Below are 19,146 nucleotides of genomic sequence, written 5' to 3' on the forward strand. Positions count from 1 at the left end.
TTTGATATGGGTTCCCCACACACCACGGCCCCAACATCCACTGGCGAAGCCCTGAGAGAAAATAAAAAGGGCTGACAGGATTATATAAATTGGAATGGTTAAACAGGCTTAATGTAAAGTTCTATCTCCTTTACCTAAATGTTTTAGCAGAGTGGATGTTATTCTGGCCAGGGGATACTTCCCCTACCTAGTCATTATAAAACCAGAACCTGTTGATAAAGTCCTAATAGAGGCTACAGTTAGGAAAATAAGGGTAGATGCAATTAAGGTAAAAGTCTGGAGGACTGGGATATCTGAGGAGTATACTGGCATATCAGCTACAACTTTTCCTTTCTTCCCCAAAACACCTCAATTTTTTTCCCCTACCGGATACAATGGTCACAGGACTAGGACTGCAAATACAGCTGCAGTAAGTAGTGATGATTCCTAAGCAAGAAACTGTAACTATGTTTTTAAACCCTATGTCAAAATTCCTAAGGGGCTAATGGGGGTGGGGCTCTACTTTTCCAACTTCTGGCAAAATTGAGGCTTAGAGGAAAAACTCCCACACATCTGATGTCAGAGGCATATTAGAGTATGTATAGTAGGAAAAACTGAATTTGTTATTCCCACATTCTCAGAAGGACATTAACCAGTTTTGTATACAACCTAGCAATCTTATTCTAATGTTCTTTTTTTTTAGTACCTATACTAATTCCCCCCAATGGTCCTTGAACCAGTTTCAATGCAGCTGGTTCCCTCAAAAATAAGTTAAATAAATATGCTCACTTTTTTTTTTTTTTAAAGAGACAGAGTCTTTCTTTGCTACCCAGGCTGGAGTGCAGCGGTGGGAATGATAGTTCATTGCAGGTGGGAACTCCTGGGCTCAAGTGATCCTCCTGAGTAGCTGAGACTACTACAGGCACACACACCACCATGTTGGCTACTTTTTCTTTTTTTTTTGCCCAGGCAGGTCTTGAACTTCCTGGAGTGCTGGGATTACAGCTGTGAGACACGGTGCCCTGCCTTATGCTGTTTTAAGAATTACATTTTAATAATAAAAAAAATTGAAAATAAGAGGCACCCTTCTTTGTTAACATTTCCATTTATTAGAACAAAACAAAAAATGGGAGGGATTGAGGGTATATGTTAAAAAGTTGATAATGTGATGTGGCAGCCCTGCTGTCTACCGATATCCACTTTTAATTTCTTTAATAACAGAACCCAGATTTTGTGAAGGGTAGCACAACGTGCCTAGTTACAACTGAATATTCCCTAGCTCCCTCTGATACTAATAGTGGCCACATGGTATAGTTCTGGACAACAAGAGGTAAGCAGACATCTATTGGGGTTACTTTCTCTTCCATTCTTCCTTTCTGAAACAGAGACCTGATAGCTGGAGCTGGAGCAATCATTTGTGACCATGAGGATACAGTACCTAACAACTACTTAGCCCTGGACTGCTGCTTATCTTTAGACTTCTTAAATGAAACAAAACTAAATCCTTATTTTTTATAGGTTTCTATTATTGCAGGCAAATCCACTACCTAACACAGATACATCAATCTGCATTAACCTATTAACAACACAGTAACAACTTCATTATCTTAATTTTTAAAATGGGAGAGTCAATAATAAAACATAAGTGTGAATTAAATATATTGGTTTAAGAATGGAGAAAGATCCCAGATGACTGGTATATAACCCGTTTCAACCAAAAGGTGCCATAATAACAAATGACTTTCATGCAGAAAATTCAGCTGTGAATTTATTCATGCAGTCTTATTCATCAACTAATGTAAATTACTAATTCTGTCAGCACTAAGACCAAACAAAACCTTCCTTAAGTTGAAAGGAATCTTTTAAAAAATTCAGTTCCTTTGAGCAAAAAAATTTTCTTCATGTTGTTTCCACCCGAAAAACTGATTTTTTAAAAAAAGTTCTTTAATTAATTACTGCAATGATTTTCCCTTTATATTTTTGTTTTTGAAACTCAAGACCTCTAATCTCATATGATCACACCAATTTAGTAAAAAGCCAACACGAACAAGATGTGGTCCTTGATTTAATTAAAATCCTATAATACTGGCTGGAAAGCAGATAGGGAAGGGAAACTAGTCACGAGCAATCCACTTTTGACACAGTGTGAGTATTCCTTATTTCAACATACACCACCATACCCCTCCAAACAGTAACCATAAGAAACTGAACAAACTATTGTTTCTTAAGAAGATGATTTTCACAAGCATTCTGAGTAAAAAATATCATTCTAGGAAGTACAAAAAGGCCACCAAACTCCTTTCTGGTAAAATCAAAACAAAAACTCCATGTCACTACCCAGTATTACACTTATGAATTATTTCCTTCATGAACAAATCAACTGTTCAAAAACTCATTCATGAAACCAGGTACTGAGCTCTTCTTACCAAAAACCAAGTAAAACAACACAGAGTCAACTTTAACCCTCTGAAGTCAGTGCTGTTAACAGGCCACTTGTACTTGAATTACATTTTTTTCTTCCCTTACTCCACAAACATGTAAGTAAAAACTGGGAAAAGGTCAATTACTAGCTGTTCTTAAAGACCCTCTATTCCTCTTTCTTTTCCTCACAAATTAAAAATGGATTGGACAATTGTCTTGGTTTTGTGGATGTACTATAATTCCCATTTTTTTTAAGACTGGTTAAACCTCCCAATTACTGTCCTTGTAAGTCCTCCAGCTGGTACTCTGGGAAGGTCACTGGCTATGTCTCAAGGTGTCTACACACTGCCAGGAGGTAATGCTTAAAACAAAACATCAACTGATGGGCAGCTGTGGTTGGCAAATTCAACACCCAAAAAGTTCACGGAGAGACAATGGGAACAAGCAGCTGCCCCATTTACTGCCAATCACTCCTCTTCTGTTTGTTAACCTCCAGGAGAGGCTCCTGACTCACTCACTGACTTTAGGACCCAACTTCCTGGAGCTGGGTACTACATTATCTCCAGATATTTCACATTTCCATCTCCTCTTATCTTACTCTAAGATGAAACAACACTTCCACTTTGCCCACAACAACTGAAGCACTCCTTGGCCCTCAAAATCATCCTCAGAATTCTTTCATATCCAAGACTCTGATCTCTGAAATTCCTCTGATTACAACTTCCAGAATTCTCCAATGCTTACCTGTCCTTGTGTGCCTGACTCCCTGAGTCTAGGAGGGAGTAGGGTCTAAGGTCTTGCCCCTTCCTTTATTCTCACAGTTCACTGTACCTCTCCTGCTTTCACGTGCCTCTTTGTCCCTAGGCAAGGCTGACCCATTCAGAAACATTCCTGAGCCCCGTTTTGCCTTGCTCAACTGTACTTTAGTCCCCTCCATCTCTAGTCCTTGTCTGCTGGCAACATTGAGCCCCTGGGGGAGGAGGGAGTATCAGCTGCCTGAGTTTCTGCCTCAAGTTACATTTAAAAGTTCATGCTATCTAACCTCCCTGGCCCTTATTTCATTCCCACAAACCTGGGTCTTTCTTTTCCAATACACTTCCAGCAGTTCCACTGCACCTAACACATTCCACTGTTTTTAAGCTCTCACCCTCCCTCCCTTGGGATGAACCAGTGTTCTACTTTACTGAGACTGTACTGTATGTAGGCCATTAGGGTCTTCAATTGTCTTCTTCTTCAAGCGGGAAAATAGATGTGTATCTTACTAATCCTGTTTCCTACCATTTAAAGTAGAGGTCCTAAAAAGGCAGCGCAAAAGCTGAATTTGGTCCACTGATGTGTTTTGTTTAGCATACACAGCTGTTTTTTGTTTTGTTTTTTAGAATATATACTTTAAAAACAAAATTTTTATTAATGTAATTCAGTGTGTATGGTTTTTAAAACCTAAATCGGTTGCCACTTAGAAAAACAAAACACAAAGAGTTCACATAATGAAATCCAGACTCCTGGCTTCTCTAGGATAATGAGATTAGACATCACTGAGCCCACACTGTGTAAGCAGCTAATACTATGTGCACAGGCATTTGCCCTCTGCAACAGGCAGAGTGCCTTAGGTCACCACAGTCCCTCATCCCTACCACACAGCCACTTCCTACAGCCTCCCCACCTGGTCCCAGGAGTCTGTGGTCCTTTGATCTAAAAGAAGTGTTCCAACTCATCTCACTCCCTACGCCTGAATCTCCTCAACTTCATCCCTTTGCGCCACTGCCTGGATGGGAAGATCCCACCCTGCTTTGCACCTTTAATTTCTTCCTTTGTGAACGAGGCAAGAGCTAGTCAATACCTTCATTTCCTCTGAAATTCAATCCTCAAACTACTTTGCTTCTGTGATGCCTTCCGCCACTGACTTCAGCCCCTCTCTCTGGGGACCCTATGGACAATGCTCTCTTCTGGTTTTCCTCTCACTCTCAGACATTGCCTCTCTAACCCCGTAGTAATGTCAAATGGCCACGAAAGTTGCTGAACACTTACTCTCAATTTCTGTACATCATTGCAAACTAGCAACAGCACACACTGATTAGCACAAGCTGAGAGGTGTCAACGCTGAGGCATTTTTAGAAATATAAGTCTCTCATGTCCTTACATCTCTTCCATGACTCTCCACTGCCTGCCTGCAGAATAAAATCCATGTTCTTCAAGAGGTCCCTTTCCATCTCTGGCAATTTCCTCTCTTCTCCCCCTACACTTGAGGAATCTGGGATAAAGTCGCACTCTTTCATGTCCCTGTGATTTTGCACATGCTCTTACTTCTGCCAGGAACTCACTGTCCTCTGGCAAATTCCCATTCATCCTTTAGAAGGCAGCAGGGCAGAGCAACCCTTCCTTTCCTGGATTACTGTAACACCCTGCACACACTTCAACTGTTACATGTATCACACTGTACTATCTGTTTCCCTGCTTGTCTGCCCTACACGATGGTGGGTTCTTCCAGCTCAAGGAGCAACAGTTGGTACACTTCCTGGCACGTGAGAAGTTTTCCTTAAATGTCCACTACCTGGTAGCCCCACCAACAGGTCAAACAACATAATCAACCATTTTTCCTGCCACCAGGCTTAAGACTTGCCCCTAAATCCCCACATCCACTCAGCTGCCAAGTCCTTGTGAAAACCTTGCTCCCCACTCCCCATTCATGCCCAACTCTAACTTGAAACAATGTTTCTTCCACTGTTGGGTCTTTCTGCCTCCAAATTATCCTACACAGTTTCAGGCAAATTCATTCCCTCTCAAAACCCTCACTGACTATTGACTATATCCAATGGCCTTAGCCTGGCATTTGGGTCCTCAGGCTTCATCTCTCTCTGGGAGACCCCAACACTCCGTATGTTTTCTGGCTTCTAGGACGTTGCTCACAACAACCTGTCTGGAATGCTAGGTATCTGGGAGTCTTCCTGGCTCTTCACAGCCCAGCTAAAGCGCTGCATCCTCCAAGAAATTTCCGCTTTAACGAAAGTGGCCACCCTTGTAGACCAGTGCCTTTTTACAACCTTCCTGGGCATTATCACTTTCTAACAGTTAACTCCCATCTCACCTATTCCGAATAAATGGAGGCCTAACTAAAACTCCACATTGTCTTCTACTCCAGCATTTACAAAAAGCAGTGAATTAACATTTTGAAAGCAAGAAAACAAACTAAATCACTTGGTGGGAGAACAGTTGATTTCATCTTATTTTGATCTAAGACTCTATATCAGCTAGTTTAAAAATCCTTCTTTACTCTAAATCTTCCTTCCTCCAAACCTTCCTCTCCACAGCTTAACTGAAAATACTATAGATGCTAAATTAAGTTTGCTTTCCTGTTCTTAATTTTTTAAATCAAATTAATGGCTTTCTCTTCCTCCAAAAAAAAAAAAAAAAAAAAAAGGTAAAACAAATTAACAAGAACAAAAAGCCCTGGTTGTGCATTCAACTCTTACCCATGAGTCTCAAGAGGGGGAAAAAAAGGATTTCTTGCAACTGGTAGAGTTGAATTATGAGTAATACACATCACAAAAATAAACAGGGACAAATACTACCAAGATACTGTAAGACACACCTTTCTCAATCAGCTTAGGCTAAACTGTGTAGCAGGGACAGCCAAGAGAACAGCAGTTTTGAAAGGGTCTGGCAGGACTTCTGCAGAACAAAGGAAGCACTTTCCATGATTGGGGTCAATCTTAAGTAAAAGCACAACTGGGAGCAGGCAGAACACAGAGCAAAGGCAGTGAAACTACAGTGGAGGTTTAAACTGAGAGCTGCTAAAACTGAACATTGGAAAAATAAGGTGGGGTTGGATTAATAAGCAATGTCGAAGGGAGAGGAGGAATTTAGGACAGGTGACAGGAGGCCCTAGCATGTCCCAGGGCAGGAGAATGACTTTTTGTGGGAGGATTACTCTAATGCAAGTTAGATTACTCTAACATGAGGGAGGGAGCAATAGAGTAAAGGGAGGGGACACACCAAGAATGAAGATCTTAACTGCAGTAAGGGAAAGGGAAAGGACAAGAATGAATGCATATGAGACTTTCAGAAGAACGAACAGGACTTAGTCATGTCAAACTTTTTGGCCCTAGGGAGTGGAAGATATTAAATAGCTGGGAAGAAAAAAGGGGAATACGAAGAAGTTAGACCAGCTGTCTAAAATCCAAATGATTAAAAGAATTAAGCACAGGAAAGCAAACGTGATTCAACATCTACCATGTTTTAAGTTAAGCTGTGGAGAAGAATCATACAGCTAGGTGTCCCATCTCCTCTAAACATATTAAAGGCAAGCATCCGTGATTTTGTTGCTGTTGTTAATTCTAAGAACGTCAGGAGATAGAGCTACTCAGATTCTTCAAGAGCCCTAGTGAAATTTGTGAAGGATGTCAAAAGAAGAGTCCCCCTCACCTCCCTGAAGAGAGGGCTCGTCACTCGGGAGGCAAGGATCAAAACAAGGGATCTGCAAACACACTCCCTACATCGGAATCCTACTGCCCTACATAAGAGACGGGAAAACCTGGAGAAACTTGGTTACCTGGGAAGCGGGGCTAACTTTGTTGCTGTATTCTGGCTTGGGAAGGGAGAGAAGTAGGTGGAGGTGTTGAGAAGGTAAAACTCTGAAATGCTGATTTAGACAGAAGGTGAGTCACCACTCAGAGTTTCAGTTTCCCCAGCTGTTAATTTAAAAAAAGTGGGTGGGGGGAATAAAACCTACCTCATTATATTTCTTAAGGGCTGCATATTCCTTCTAAAACATTTAGCGTTACGTCCGATATGCTATAAGCATTATATAAATGCTAGTTGTACAGAACATCGATACAAGGAATAATGCTATTTTTAACACTACCATTAAATATCTTCTGTTTGATATTCGCTCAGCGTTTTACTACTATTACAGTTTTTCTCAAGTCTCAAGGGGAACTGCAATCCCAAAAGGGATCGGGACCCCTGCAGCGGAGGCCTTGGCGGAGGAGAAGGGCACAGGGAGGCTGCGGGCCCGGACGCCAGGCCTTGCGTACCATCCCGGGGGCTGGGCGGACGACAGCAGGCAACTTTACAGCCGCTTACTCCGCGCCGGACACCGTGCTCTGTGCTTTACACGCCACCCACTACCACACTCGCCACAGTCCTCAGAGGCAGAGGCTTTCGTCAACGCCACTTTACAAATGGGGAAACTGAGGCCCCCGGGAGGAAACCGCCAGCCCAAGGTCACACGGCTCTGGAGCCCGGAGCGCAGGTTCGCGGCTCCCGAGACCCCGCTCTCGCGCTCCGCGCTCCGGCGCGTTCCCGCGCGGCCGGCCGGCCGGAGACCGCGAACGAGCGGAGGCCGCGGCTCAGGCCCAGGCGGGAGCGGGGGCGGCGGCCGGACTCACCTTGGCGCTGTGCACCGCCTCCGGCGCCCCGTGGAGCTGCAGCCAGATGCGCGCGGGCAGCGGTTCCTCGGCCCCAAGCGCGCCGAGCACGGCCAGGCTCACGCCGAACAGGCCCTCGATGCGGCCGCGGCTCCGCTCCAGCAGCGCCGCTTTCTCGGCCGGCGCCGTGAACTCATCCAGGACCGCCCGGGCCGCCATGGCGGGCGCGGCCTCCCGCGGCGGCGCCGCCCCCTCAGCGTGCTGCCAGGCTCCCGAGCCCGTCGGGCGGCGTCGGCCAGCCCCGGCCGCCTCGTCCCCGCCCGCGCTCCGCCGCCCGCCCGCAGGCCCGACTACGCCATACCGCCTCGGCCGCCGCAGCTCAGCAACTGCCGGCTGCAAACCCCTCCACCCCTTCGCCGCCGCCGCCGCCGCAGCCGCGGCCCGCCGCCGCGCATGCGCCCCGCTCGCAGCCGTCACCGAAGCTCGCCACCCTGTAGGGGAAGGGGGCGTAGGTGAGGGCGACGGAAGTGACGTCACGCGCGGACGCCGCCACTCGCGGTCGCCATGTTGGTTGAGGGCAAAGCGAGGGCTCAGGAGGCCTTCTTCGATGAGGGTACGAGGTTTTCCGGTGATCTGGTAAATGTAGATTTGTGGGTTTACAGTTGGGGAAATTGAGACTCAGAGCCATAAGAGGAGACTGACCCAGTGTCACACAGTGATTGGATTTGACCTCAGACTTCTTGAAGCTCAAACCAGCGTTCTAGCAATTGAATTACCTAGTTTCGCATTAACTGATAAGCAGATTGGATCTTTCATTCTCTTTTCTTTCTCCTTCCCTCCATCCTTTCTTCCCTTCCCTCTTTATTTCTTTTACCAAAAATAGTAACAGGAAGAGAGGAAAATGGACATACGTATGGAGAATTGGAAAACGAAAAATGATTAAATTCAGGAGCGTGATCTCTCCCGCAGGGGAGGAAGGGGAATGTGTTTTGGGAGAAGCACTACAGGAGGGAGGGGATGGGGACTCACCCGTGACCTTACTGCTGGACTGGGACAAATAAACCCTAACTCTTCCCTCGGTCTGTTTTCCCATCTGTAAAATAAAAGTTATCTCTAAGGTCTTTTCCAGTTTTTGCATTTTCTGAGTCCATGAAAACAAATTATGGAAGATAAAGTATTGGATTCCTTCCCTTGGGCTAAATATAGTGGATATAGTAGATAGTTAGGAGTAATGGGAATGTTACTGAACTTCTCTATGTCTTAATTCCTCATCTGTAAAACGTAGATAATAGTACTTATTTCCTGTTGTGAAAATTAATATAGTACCTGACACAGTAAATGGTGACTGAATATTAACCATTATTGCTAAATTAGCAATATATTTAAAGCTCAATTTTCATGGAGAATCTTAGTGTGGATTATGCAACCACAGTGAAATTGTAGGCCCAGGAACCTGCTCCATTTGTGCAAAAAGTGGATCTAAAGACCTTGCAGCTGGAAATGCCAAGGGGGAATGGGCTTGGTAAGAGGGATTACCCAAGGTAAAAACTGTCTGGGATCCTGGCTGCTGGGGGTTTCCATACGTCTCGGAAACTCAGGCAGGTGTGGTCTCCTGGTACCCCATTGAGAGGTGACTCAGCACAGGGAAGAGAACCACTAGGCTCACAGACCAACAGCTTCCTGCTCCCCTGGGTTTTTCCCTGATGTCCACACAACCAGCAGCCTTGCTCCATCAGGTAGGTGACCTGGGATTGGCTGAGGAGGGTCAGGTGGTGAGTGTGGCCTTGCTGATATATTGCATGCAGGACTGCAGTATATCAGTAAGGTATGCTATCACCACAACATGTAATTTCCTGTCTCCTCATTGCACTCACCTTAAATGGAATTGTTATTGTTCAGTAATTGGACAGGGCTTTTCCCAGGGCTGGTTCCTGTTTGCTTCCAGTGACTTCCCTGGCAGTGATTCTTAATTTCTTAATTGTAAGGAATGAGGAGGAAGGCTGCCTTGAAAAACATGCAACAGCCCTTCCCTCTCCCTCCTAATCCAAATCCCACCCTAAAACAACAGAAGTAGTGCATACACACACCCATTAAAAGAAAGCTAGGCCATCAAACTGTATTCATAAGTAACTGGGTTGATGTACCACCAAAAATACACAGCTTTGGGTTTTTCCCTTCTGTTTGGAAGACTTGCCAGTTCATAGTTGGTCAGCATTTCCCTTTAGGGAACTCTCAAGGTTTCCTGAGTATAGGGAACAGGAGGAAGAGAGAGAGAGAAATCCCCCTTTAAGAACTCCCTTGTTTCATGCAGTTTCTGAACCACAACTTCCCTCAGTTAACCAGCCTTGCCCATCTGGCTGGCCTTACCAGTCCAGGACAGTTGACACCAGGGATGAGAACTTTATGGAGTTTTTATTCCAGAGACTTTACCTATATTTTTCTCTAGTTCCCATATTAACCCCATAAGATGGTGTTGAGAGAATCATGAATTCTCCTTTCTCATATTTTCAAGGCCAGTGCGAGGTGAGAGGGGATTCCTACTCTACTCCACAGTGGGGCCAAGTGTGAAGAAACATCTGTCTAGCTTTCATCTGCCTCTTCCCCGGAGAAGAAGGAAGATTTCTCTGTCTGGCGACTTTCTAAGAAGGCTCAGTGCTGGGTGGGGCCACCTTAACCCCTGAGAGGATGCTGTATTACCTGCTGTCTGTAGTTGCCCACTGTGTTGGTGACTGGGTGAAGTATCTTCACCTCAACCACATCCTTCAGTCGAGCTTTTGTGAGTAATGGAGATATTATTTTGATCTCTACCTGTCTGATGTTTGCTTTTTTCCTCAGTTCTGAACTCAGAAGGATCAGAAAGAGTGTTTATTGGCCTCCTAAAACTCCAGCAGTGGTTGCTATTGTTATCATCCCTATCTTAAAGGAAACGGAAGCATAGTGAGTTTCTGTAGTGTTCCACAGGGCTGGTAAGTGTCGGTAAGAATAAGCATTTGAATCCAGGCAGTCTGACTCTGCTGAGGCTCTTATGTGCTATGCTGTAATGACAGCAAGCTTGTGTGTGCACCCAACCCCCTTTCTGCCCTTGTGTAAAACTGAGCAAGAGGAGGTAATGTGTTCTCATGACCAACCTCTTAATGCTTGGACCCTACTTGCCTTGGGATGCTGTCAAAACCAGACAGATCTGCGTGTGGAATGCTGCTCAGCGTGCCTGAGCAACCCGATAAACAGGCTCAGGATGCTCCCTGGCTGGCAGTGTCCAGGTTGGTGTGTCTTTCTCGGTTCTGTATTTTTGGTGTAATCACATGTAGAGCTTTAGAATAAGAAACAGGAATACAACTGTGCTGCAACCACACATAAGTTTTAATACATTTGCAAACCATTCAAATTCTCTTATCTCCTGTCACCAGTCCAAGTCACCATCATCTCTCACTTTGACAACTGTAGGGTTTCTTCATACTCTTTCTGGCCTCTCTCTCAATTTATTTTTATTTATTTATTTTTAATTTTTTTGAGACAGAGTCTCACACTGTTGCCTGGACTAGAGTGCCATGGTGTCAGCCTAGCTCACAGCAACCTTAAACTCCTGGGCTCAAGCATCCTCCTGCCTCAACGTCCCAACTAGCTGGGACTACAGGCATGCGCCACCATGCCTGGCTAATCTTTTCTATTTGTAGTAGAGACGGGGTCTCACTCTTGCTCAGGCTGGTCTCCAACTCCTGAGCTCAAGGGATCCTCCTGCCGTGGCCTCCCAGAGTACTAGGATTACTGGCGTGAGCCACCTTGCCTGGCCAGCTCTCTAAATTTCAAGAGCTGCAACTGCTATAAGACTGGGAGAAATTACTTACAAATATCGATGCTTCAGCCAGAGTGATCTTCTCAAATTGCTAATCTCATCACTCAGTCCCTTGCTTAAGCCACTCCATAAGCTTCCCCTTAGGCTCCAAATAAAATCCAAACTCCTTATCTTGGTTTGCAGCCCTTGCAAGATCTCTCTCCTGCCTACCCTACCTCTACTCTTCTCTCCACTTGGCCTAGCTTGCCCCACCTCGGGGCATTTGTACATGCTGTTCTTTATTCCTGTTTTCATTTCATTTAGTTAACTCCTCATCCTCCAAAGCTCCATTCAAGAGCAACTTTGTCAAGAGTTCATTCACTGGTCTCTCCCATGAGCCAAATCTCCCTGGGGCACTGTGGCCCTCTCACTCATGGCAGCAGGGCCTGTTTTATGTGTGCTTGTGTGACATGATCAATTCAGTTCCATCTCCACCATCAGACCTTGGGGGCCGTGACTTGAGGCTGGATTGAGCTAGAATGAAAAGCAGGCCTGCATGTACCCTCCACGGCTGGATTACCCTGCGGCCCGGAACACCCAGAGGTAGGTGAGGCCAAATCTTACAGAATGTGGTGGAACAGTTACAGATTTTGTGTTTTAAGTACAATGAGAAAAGAAAAAAAAGCCTTGCCAGGTTTTTAAACAGCAAATATATCATCTAATTTGTGCTCTAAGATCCCTCTCCTTTCTCTGGGGGAGAAAGTATGGAGGGAGCCCGGGAAGAGCACTGAGTGAGTCTTGGCCCAGGCATGAGATGCTGGTGGCTTGGACCAGGAAAGTTGGAGTGGAGACAGAGAGAAATTTGAGAGCATTTTGGTGATAGACTCTTGAATTCCAACTGCGGAGGGCTTGTTTCTCCTCAGCTGCAGGAAGACCTTGATGCCTGTTGCTTCCAATCTTTTACTTCTCCCCCTTTATATTTCTTTTGAATTTTTATTATCGGTGTTATTGAAACTCCTTTAGCACTAATTCAAACTGCTAGAACTGCTACAATATTGAGAGGAGCTATTTATAAAACTCAGACATCTTAGGTGGGAACACAGCTCTGGGCCAAGTGCTACTGCAGAGATTGCCTGCTGTGTGCCGGCTCCTGGATGCCTCTAATGCACGGCTTTTCTCTGTCACCCTCTACAGCAGGGCTTCTCAACAGTGGCACAATCAACATTTGGGCCTGTCCTGTGCACTGTAGGATATTTAGCAGAATCCTTAGCCTCTACTCACTAAATGCCAGTAACAATCACCCCTTTTAAGTGTGATGACAGCAAAAATGTTCCCAGATATTGCCTCATGTCAAAACTGTCCCAGGATGAGAATCACTGGTCTACAGAGCAAATTCAGAGAAAGCCCAGTCCCTGGGACTGAGCTAGTGAGACTTCAGTATCCTCCTCCCTTGTGCAGACTTCCCCTGGGACACACACATACACACACCCTAAATCTAATGAACACTCCCCTGAGTGTAGAACAACAATGGGTTAAGGTTCCTGGTTGACTGTGTGACCACCAAGTAAGTGAGTAGGCAATGTGCCCACTAGCCATCACTGCCTCTCATTAGCTCAGCACATTCTTGCCAGGCCTACCTGTCTTTGAAGCCCAGCTGAAGTCCTGCTTCTTCCATGAAAACTTCTTGGCCTACTCAACGTCCTGTGGCTGGTTTGGATAACTGGATGACTCATTACTTGACTGATTGATTTATGCATTCATTCATTCAACAGATATTTACTGAGCACCTACAATGTGCCAAACATTGTTATAAGTGCTGGGAATATAGCAGTGAACAAAGCAAAGTGTCTGCTTTTATGAACTTATAGGTAGAGGGGAAGACAGGCGACGAACAGATGAATAAACGAGGAGATGGTACTGCCCCAGCGAGTGGCTGCTGGGATTTAGAGGGCCGACTGTCTATTCCACGTGTGTGTTCGGCAGTCTGCCAAGATGGCCCTCAACAACTCCTTCCTTCCTGGCATGTGCAAGCTTCTCTCTTTGTGTCAGGAGTCTGGGCTGGCTTCACACCTCATGGACTAACAGAATTCAGTGGAAGTGCTGTTCCAGGACTTCTAAAACCAATTCTTAGGATGACTGACAGCTTCTACGTTCTTTTTCTTGGAATGCCTACTTGTGGAACAGTGCTGCTTGGAATCTAGCTACCATGCCAAGAGGAAGCCCAACCCCTTTCATGTAGGAGAAAGGGGATTGGATGGAATTGCTGTGGCACAGAAAAAAAAATTATCTGTCTGTCTATCTTTACTGCTTTTTCCAAATTCTCCTTGCATACATACCCTGTACAAGGAACTGGGCTATGCACCAAGCACTTAGAATAGTAGGTGTTCAGCAAATATTGATTGGCTGACTCTACATGAATCATCTCATTTAGCCCCCACAAACAATTCTATGAAGTAGGTATTATGCACATTTTATAGATGAAGAAGCTGAGGCTTAGGGAGGTTAAGTAACTTGTCTGAAGTTCCCCCCACTAGGAAGGGACAGCAGTCTTCACATCGAAGACTCCCCTGCAGAGCCCGAGGGGCAGAGGCCTGCCTTGCTTCCCCTTGAACTCTCCCACACCCAAATTCATACCAGGCTAGTTCAGGGACTTCCCAGAACCAACAATTGGGACTTCTTGACCTAAAGATTTCTAGGACAAGAGGGACAAATAACCTCTCTGCATTCCAGGACTGCAGGACACAGTGAGGAGGGTATTCCTCCTACTTGACCACAGTATCCTGGTTCTCAAAGAAAAGAGACTGTCTACACAGCTTGTTATAAAAGTCCTGTGTGCACTCACTGGAAGACAGGAGTGGCCAGGAGGCAACTTAAACCTCTAACAGCTCCAAGTCTTAGGCTGAAGAGGGGCTTGGGGATGGCTCTAACTATAAGGCCCTGTCTGATCCACCCTCTTTATTTTATAGGTAAGGAAACCAAGATTAAGAGGGAAGTGCCTTGCCTATAGTCCCATGGTTATCTTTCCCTACACCTTAACCCAGAGTGAACAGATCTATATTTTTTGTTTTGTTTTGAGATAGTGTCTTGCTCTGTTGTCCAGGCTAGTGTGCAGTGGCATCATCATAGCTCACTACAACCTCAAACTCTTGGGCTTGAGCAATTCTCCTGCCTCAGCCTCTGGAGTAGCTGGGACTACAGGTATGCACCACCACATCTGGTTAATTTTTTTATATTATGTAGAGATGGGGTCTTGCTATGTTTCTCAGGCTGGTCTTGAACTCCTGGCCTCAAACAATCCTCCTGCCTTGGCCTCCCAAAGTGCTAGGATTACAGGTGTGAGGCACCATGCCTGGTCTAGGCAGATCTCTTTAACAACAAGGCGACTGAGGCCATGTCTAGGGAGGGCCATGTCTAGCGAGGACACCCAGGTCCTGCCTGCTGCTCTGGCCAGTGCCCCATCTGTAGGTGGCCTCCACAGCAGGCAATAGGCTGGGGAAGAACAGGGATGTGGGAGGGAATCAATCCTCAGACGTGGGGGGGGACTTCTAAGGACCTCCGTACTTTGTGATACCATCGCACTTGATATCAGAGCTCAGGGTGGGGGCGGTGCGCAGGAAGGCAGGTCTCCACCCTTCCCCTCCAGCTTCCCAGTGAAAAATAACTCGCAGTTTCCGGAAGTATGTGCATCCTGCAGGAAGGCCATGGAAGTAGCTTCAGTACAGAATTTCAGCCAAGCTTCACTTTTTAGCAATGGGGCAAAAATGTCACCCCCTCTCTCTCATTTTTTGCTTAATTTCATTCAGAATTCCTGGAGGAGGTTGCACTGGAATCCGCGTTTTTCCTAAAGTGTGGAAAACACAACCACCAATGGCGTATCAGATGATTTTCTGTAGTAAACAGCCAGACTTTGAAGAAATCTTAACTGCTGTGTATTTATTTTACAGTTCTCTTCTGTTTGGGCAAGAAATGCTGGGCTTCCAGTTCATATAACAACAAACTGTTTCCCTAATCATTATATGTAACTTTAAAAAGGAATTGATTGTAAAAAAAATATTAAGCCAACGATAACACAGGTGGCCTGTAGGTATGTGCAGAATCATGCAGGGGGATGTTAATGACTCAGCGTGGGAAACACGGGGTCGGTGTTTGAGGACCAAGTCCCTTGTCCCTGAGGGGGATGTGCTCCCAGCACAGATCTTTGGGGAAGTCCACGTGTCCGGGTGCCAGGGCCGGAGTCCCGCAGGACCCAGCTGGGCGACTCCGTTTCGTCACTGACACGTTCTCAGTCTCTCACCCTCCGGCCAGCTCTGCTGCATAGACCCGGGACACAGGAAATGACTTCGGGTCTCACCCGCCCGCTTACCCAGTTTTACCGAGCCCTGGGGCGCGCCGGGCACCTGCTCTCCCAGGAAAGTCGCGCGCTGCGGCCTCTGCTGTCCCCGCGGCGCCAGCTGCGCCCGGAGCCCGGTCACCCCGCGCGCACAGCCTGCGCCAGCAGGCGGCAAGGCGGCCCGGATGCAAAGTCAACGCACGTGTGGGACTGTCAGAGAAAGCCTCCCACGGGCCGCGGGGACTTCAGAGGGAACCGCGAGGAGATTGGTAGCGGCAGCAGCCCCGTTCCCCTGCTTTTCTCTCTGACCGGAAAGCTCCAGGCGCCGGGGGTGGGGGCGACGGGGTCTGCGTCTACCCCCGCCGCTCCCCGAGTGTGCGGAGGGCGGCTGGAGGCCGGGGCTGCGTCGGGAGCTCGACACTGTTTAATTGGAGCCCTGCACTCTGCTTGTGCCGCTCCAGGTGGAAAGAAGTTACAGGTGTCAGAGCCGGGAGGGCGGCCTCCGCCTTCCTTCCCCCGCCGCCGGGTCACATGGGGGGAAAGTGCTCCTCAAAGCTCTCTTTCTTAACAGTCTCTGATGATGACTTGGGAACTTCTTGACAACATCTGCAAGTCAGTGGGCCTGGGCCTGCCACCTCCGGCCTCCCCGGGGTCCACCTGGTGGACCGTGAACTGTGAACCAGTCCATTGGGTTTTGCAGCTGGAGGCCAAGAGGTGAAACCCGGGGGCACAGGACACCTCAACTCAGCTGTTCTCCAGCTCTGATGCGCCCAGCTTAAAGGGGCAGTGTTAAAACAGGTTCAGGGCCCCTCTGCTAGGTGCTGGCTCAGGGGGTTTGAGTGGGACCCTGGGCATGGAGAGAGCCGCTGGGGAAGAGGCTGCATCAGAAACTCAGTACAATTCATTTGGGACGCTGTGCTCTCTTTCTGGTGCTCCAAAAGTTGAGAACCCCTACCCTGGCTCAAAGCCATCCTTTTTGTCCGGCCCTTTTCCTGATGCACTGAAAAAAATGATAGTCATTGGGAACTCTGAGCACACTTTGGGCTGGATTCTGTGCTCTGTGCGTTGCAAGAATTCTCATTTAATGCTCCTGAAAATGCTTTGAGGGGCAACACTTTTATGTGCATTTTGAAGAACAAGGAGACTAAAGCTTAGAGACATAAACTTGACTTTCCCAGTGCCAGTAAATGGCAGGGACAGGATTTGAATTCAGTTCAGTGATTTCAAAGCATGTGTTCTTTTTTTTTTTTTTAAACTCTTTACTCAACTGAGAGAGACATCAGTGATGTATTTGTGCATAATCATTTTTAAATTAATTTTTAAAATAGTCAATACAGTTGTATGGTTCAAAAATTTACAGAAGTGTTAAAATGCATTTAGTGTTACACAGCAATGTAAGTACACTTAACATGATCAAACTGTACACTTGAAAATGGTAAAGATGTTGAAATTTATGTTATTTTTTTAAGTTACATTTTTTTTTTAAAAAGCATTCAGTGGAAGAATTCTCTCCTGCCTTTGTCCCCTGGCTGCCTAGTGGACCCCCAGGGGTACTCATTGCTATCTACTTTTTGTGGATCTTTTCAAATTTTTGAAGTATACACAAGTAAGTACAAATGCATCTCTCCCCTCCCTTTTTGCACAGAGTAGCAAACTTTCCATATGAGTCTGCAACATGTTATTGTCATAGGACACTGTATCTTGGAGATCTTTCTATATCAGAACACTGAGAGCTCCCACTTTTTTTTTTTTTTTTTTTTACAGCTGCTCTACTAGATCATTGTACAATATCTACCATTTCTTTCACCACTCCCTACTGCTGGGCATTTACTTTGTTTCCAGTCTCTTGAAGACAGGAGTTGTTTACTGTAACCCAGATGAGCAAGCTCAACTTACTCAGGGTTTATTTTATTTTATTTTATTTTTAATTAATTAATTTATTTTTTTGAGACAGATTCTCACTCTGTTGCCCAGACTAGAGTGCTGTGGTGTCAGCCTAGCTCACAGCAACCTCAAACTCCTGGGCTCAAGCGATCCTACTGCCTCAGGCTCCTGAGTAGCTGGGACTACAGACATGCACCACCATGCCTGGCTAATATTTTTCTGTATATATTTTTAGATGTCCATATAATTTCTTTCTATTTTTAGTAGAGACAGGGTCTCGCTCTTGCTCAGGCTGGCCTCGAACTCCTGACCTTGAGCGATCCTTCCGCCTCAGCCTCCCAGAGTGCTAGGATTACAGGCGTGAGCCACCGCGCCTGGCCTTACCCAGGGTTTAAATGGCAACTACAAAGTAAAAAGTGTCATAGACTTACCCTTGAAAATGGACAGAACCAGCCTTTGAGACTGGCCACCCTCTCTCAGTAAATGTGATGCTGTTTTTCCTCCACCGTGGAATGGATCCCTGTTGCGGTGCCATGTGAAGCAGCAGGTGTGCGTTTAGAAGACTTGTGGTGCAAGTCGAGTGTCTTTACACATTGCAGTCATCCACACTGCAGTCAGCTCCTGCTACAAGAGGCTTTTGGAACAGAGAGCCCAGCAGGGTCACAGTCTCCATCCATGCCCTCTCTGGGCTCATTACATGAGTGGTGAGTGGAGTGACTCAAGATATGCTTTTTGGAGAAGGGGGAGCAGGTACATACAGATGAACTCACGTAAGTTGCATGCAGGGGTGTGTGGGGGCGTGCCTCTTGCTGTGCTGTATGGTGGTGATCTCCCCCCATGGGTATGCTGACGGCCCTTCCACTAGCACTTTTCCTCCTTAGACTGTGAGCTCCGTAACACCCAAAGTGGAGATCATTTGTCCCTGCAGTTTTCAAAGCCTTGGATGTATGCCCTTGGTGCAGGCAATGCCTGAGCACTTACCATGTGCCAGGTGCCCTGCTGAGCACCTTATTCAATCACTCACTCAATCCTCACGACAACTCCCTGAAGTAGGTGCTAATACAGTTCCCCATTTGAGCAACTCAACACAGTCACACAGCCCCTGAGTGGCAGATTGCGAATCCAGGTGGTTTGGCTCTGGAATCTGCCCTCTGTACCACTACTGTGCCGCCTCAGTGGCCTGTCCTCTTCATCCTGGAAAGTCGGGGAGGAAATGCTCGATCATGTTTACTGTAATCCAACACAAAACAGTAACACTTGATTTAACAGAAGGGTATTGTATTTGAGCCCTGGCTCTGCTAGCAATTAGCTGTGACAGCCTCGGGATAGTTACCTAATGTTTTTGTTTCTCACCCATAAAACAGGGACAATAACACTGATTTCGTGGAGCTCTT

The 19,146-nt window shown here is 46.3% G+C and overlaps 1 protein-coding gene across 1 annotated transcript in view; it reads right to left on the minus strand.

Annotated features, from left to right (window-relative positions):
* Nucleotides 1–8,202, minus strand: part of N4BP1 (NEDD4 binding protein 1) — a 58,605-nt gene extending 50,403 nt beyond the window's left edge. The window contains exon 1 of the mRNA XM_045533101.1: nucleotides 7,788–8,202. Within this exon, the coding sequence (XP_045389057.1) occupies nucleotides 7,788–7,985 (198 nt within the window). The 5' untranslated portion in view covers nucleotides 7,986–8,202. The remainder of the gene's footprint in view (nucleotides 1–7,787) is intronic.
* Nucleotides 8,203–19,146: the final 10,944 nt, after the last annotated feature.

The sequence above is a fragment of the Lemur catta genome, chromosome 20 (genome assembly GCF_020740605.2).
Source record: "Lemur catta isolate mLemCat1 chromosome 20, mLemCat1.pri, whole genome shotgun sequence".
Classification (NCBI taxonomy): domain Eukaryota; kingdom Metazoa; phylum Chordata; class Mammalia; order Primates; family Lemuridae; genus Lemur; species Lemur catta.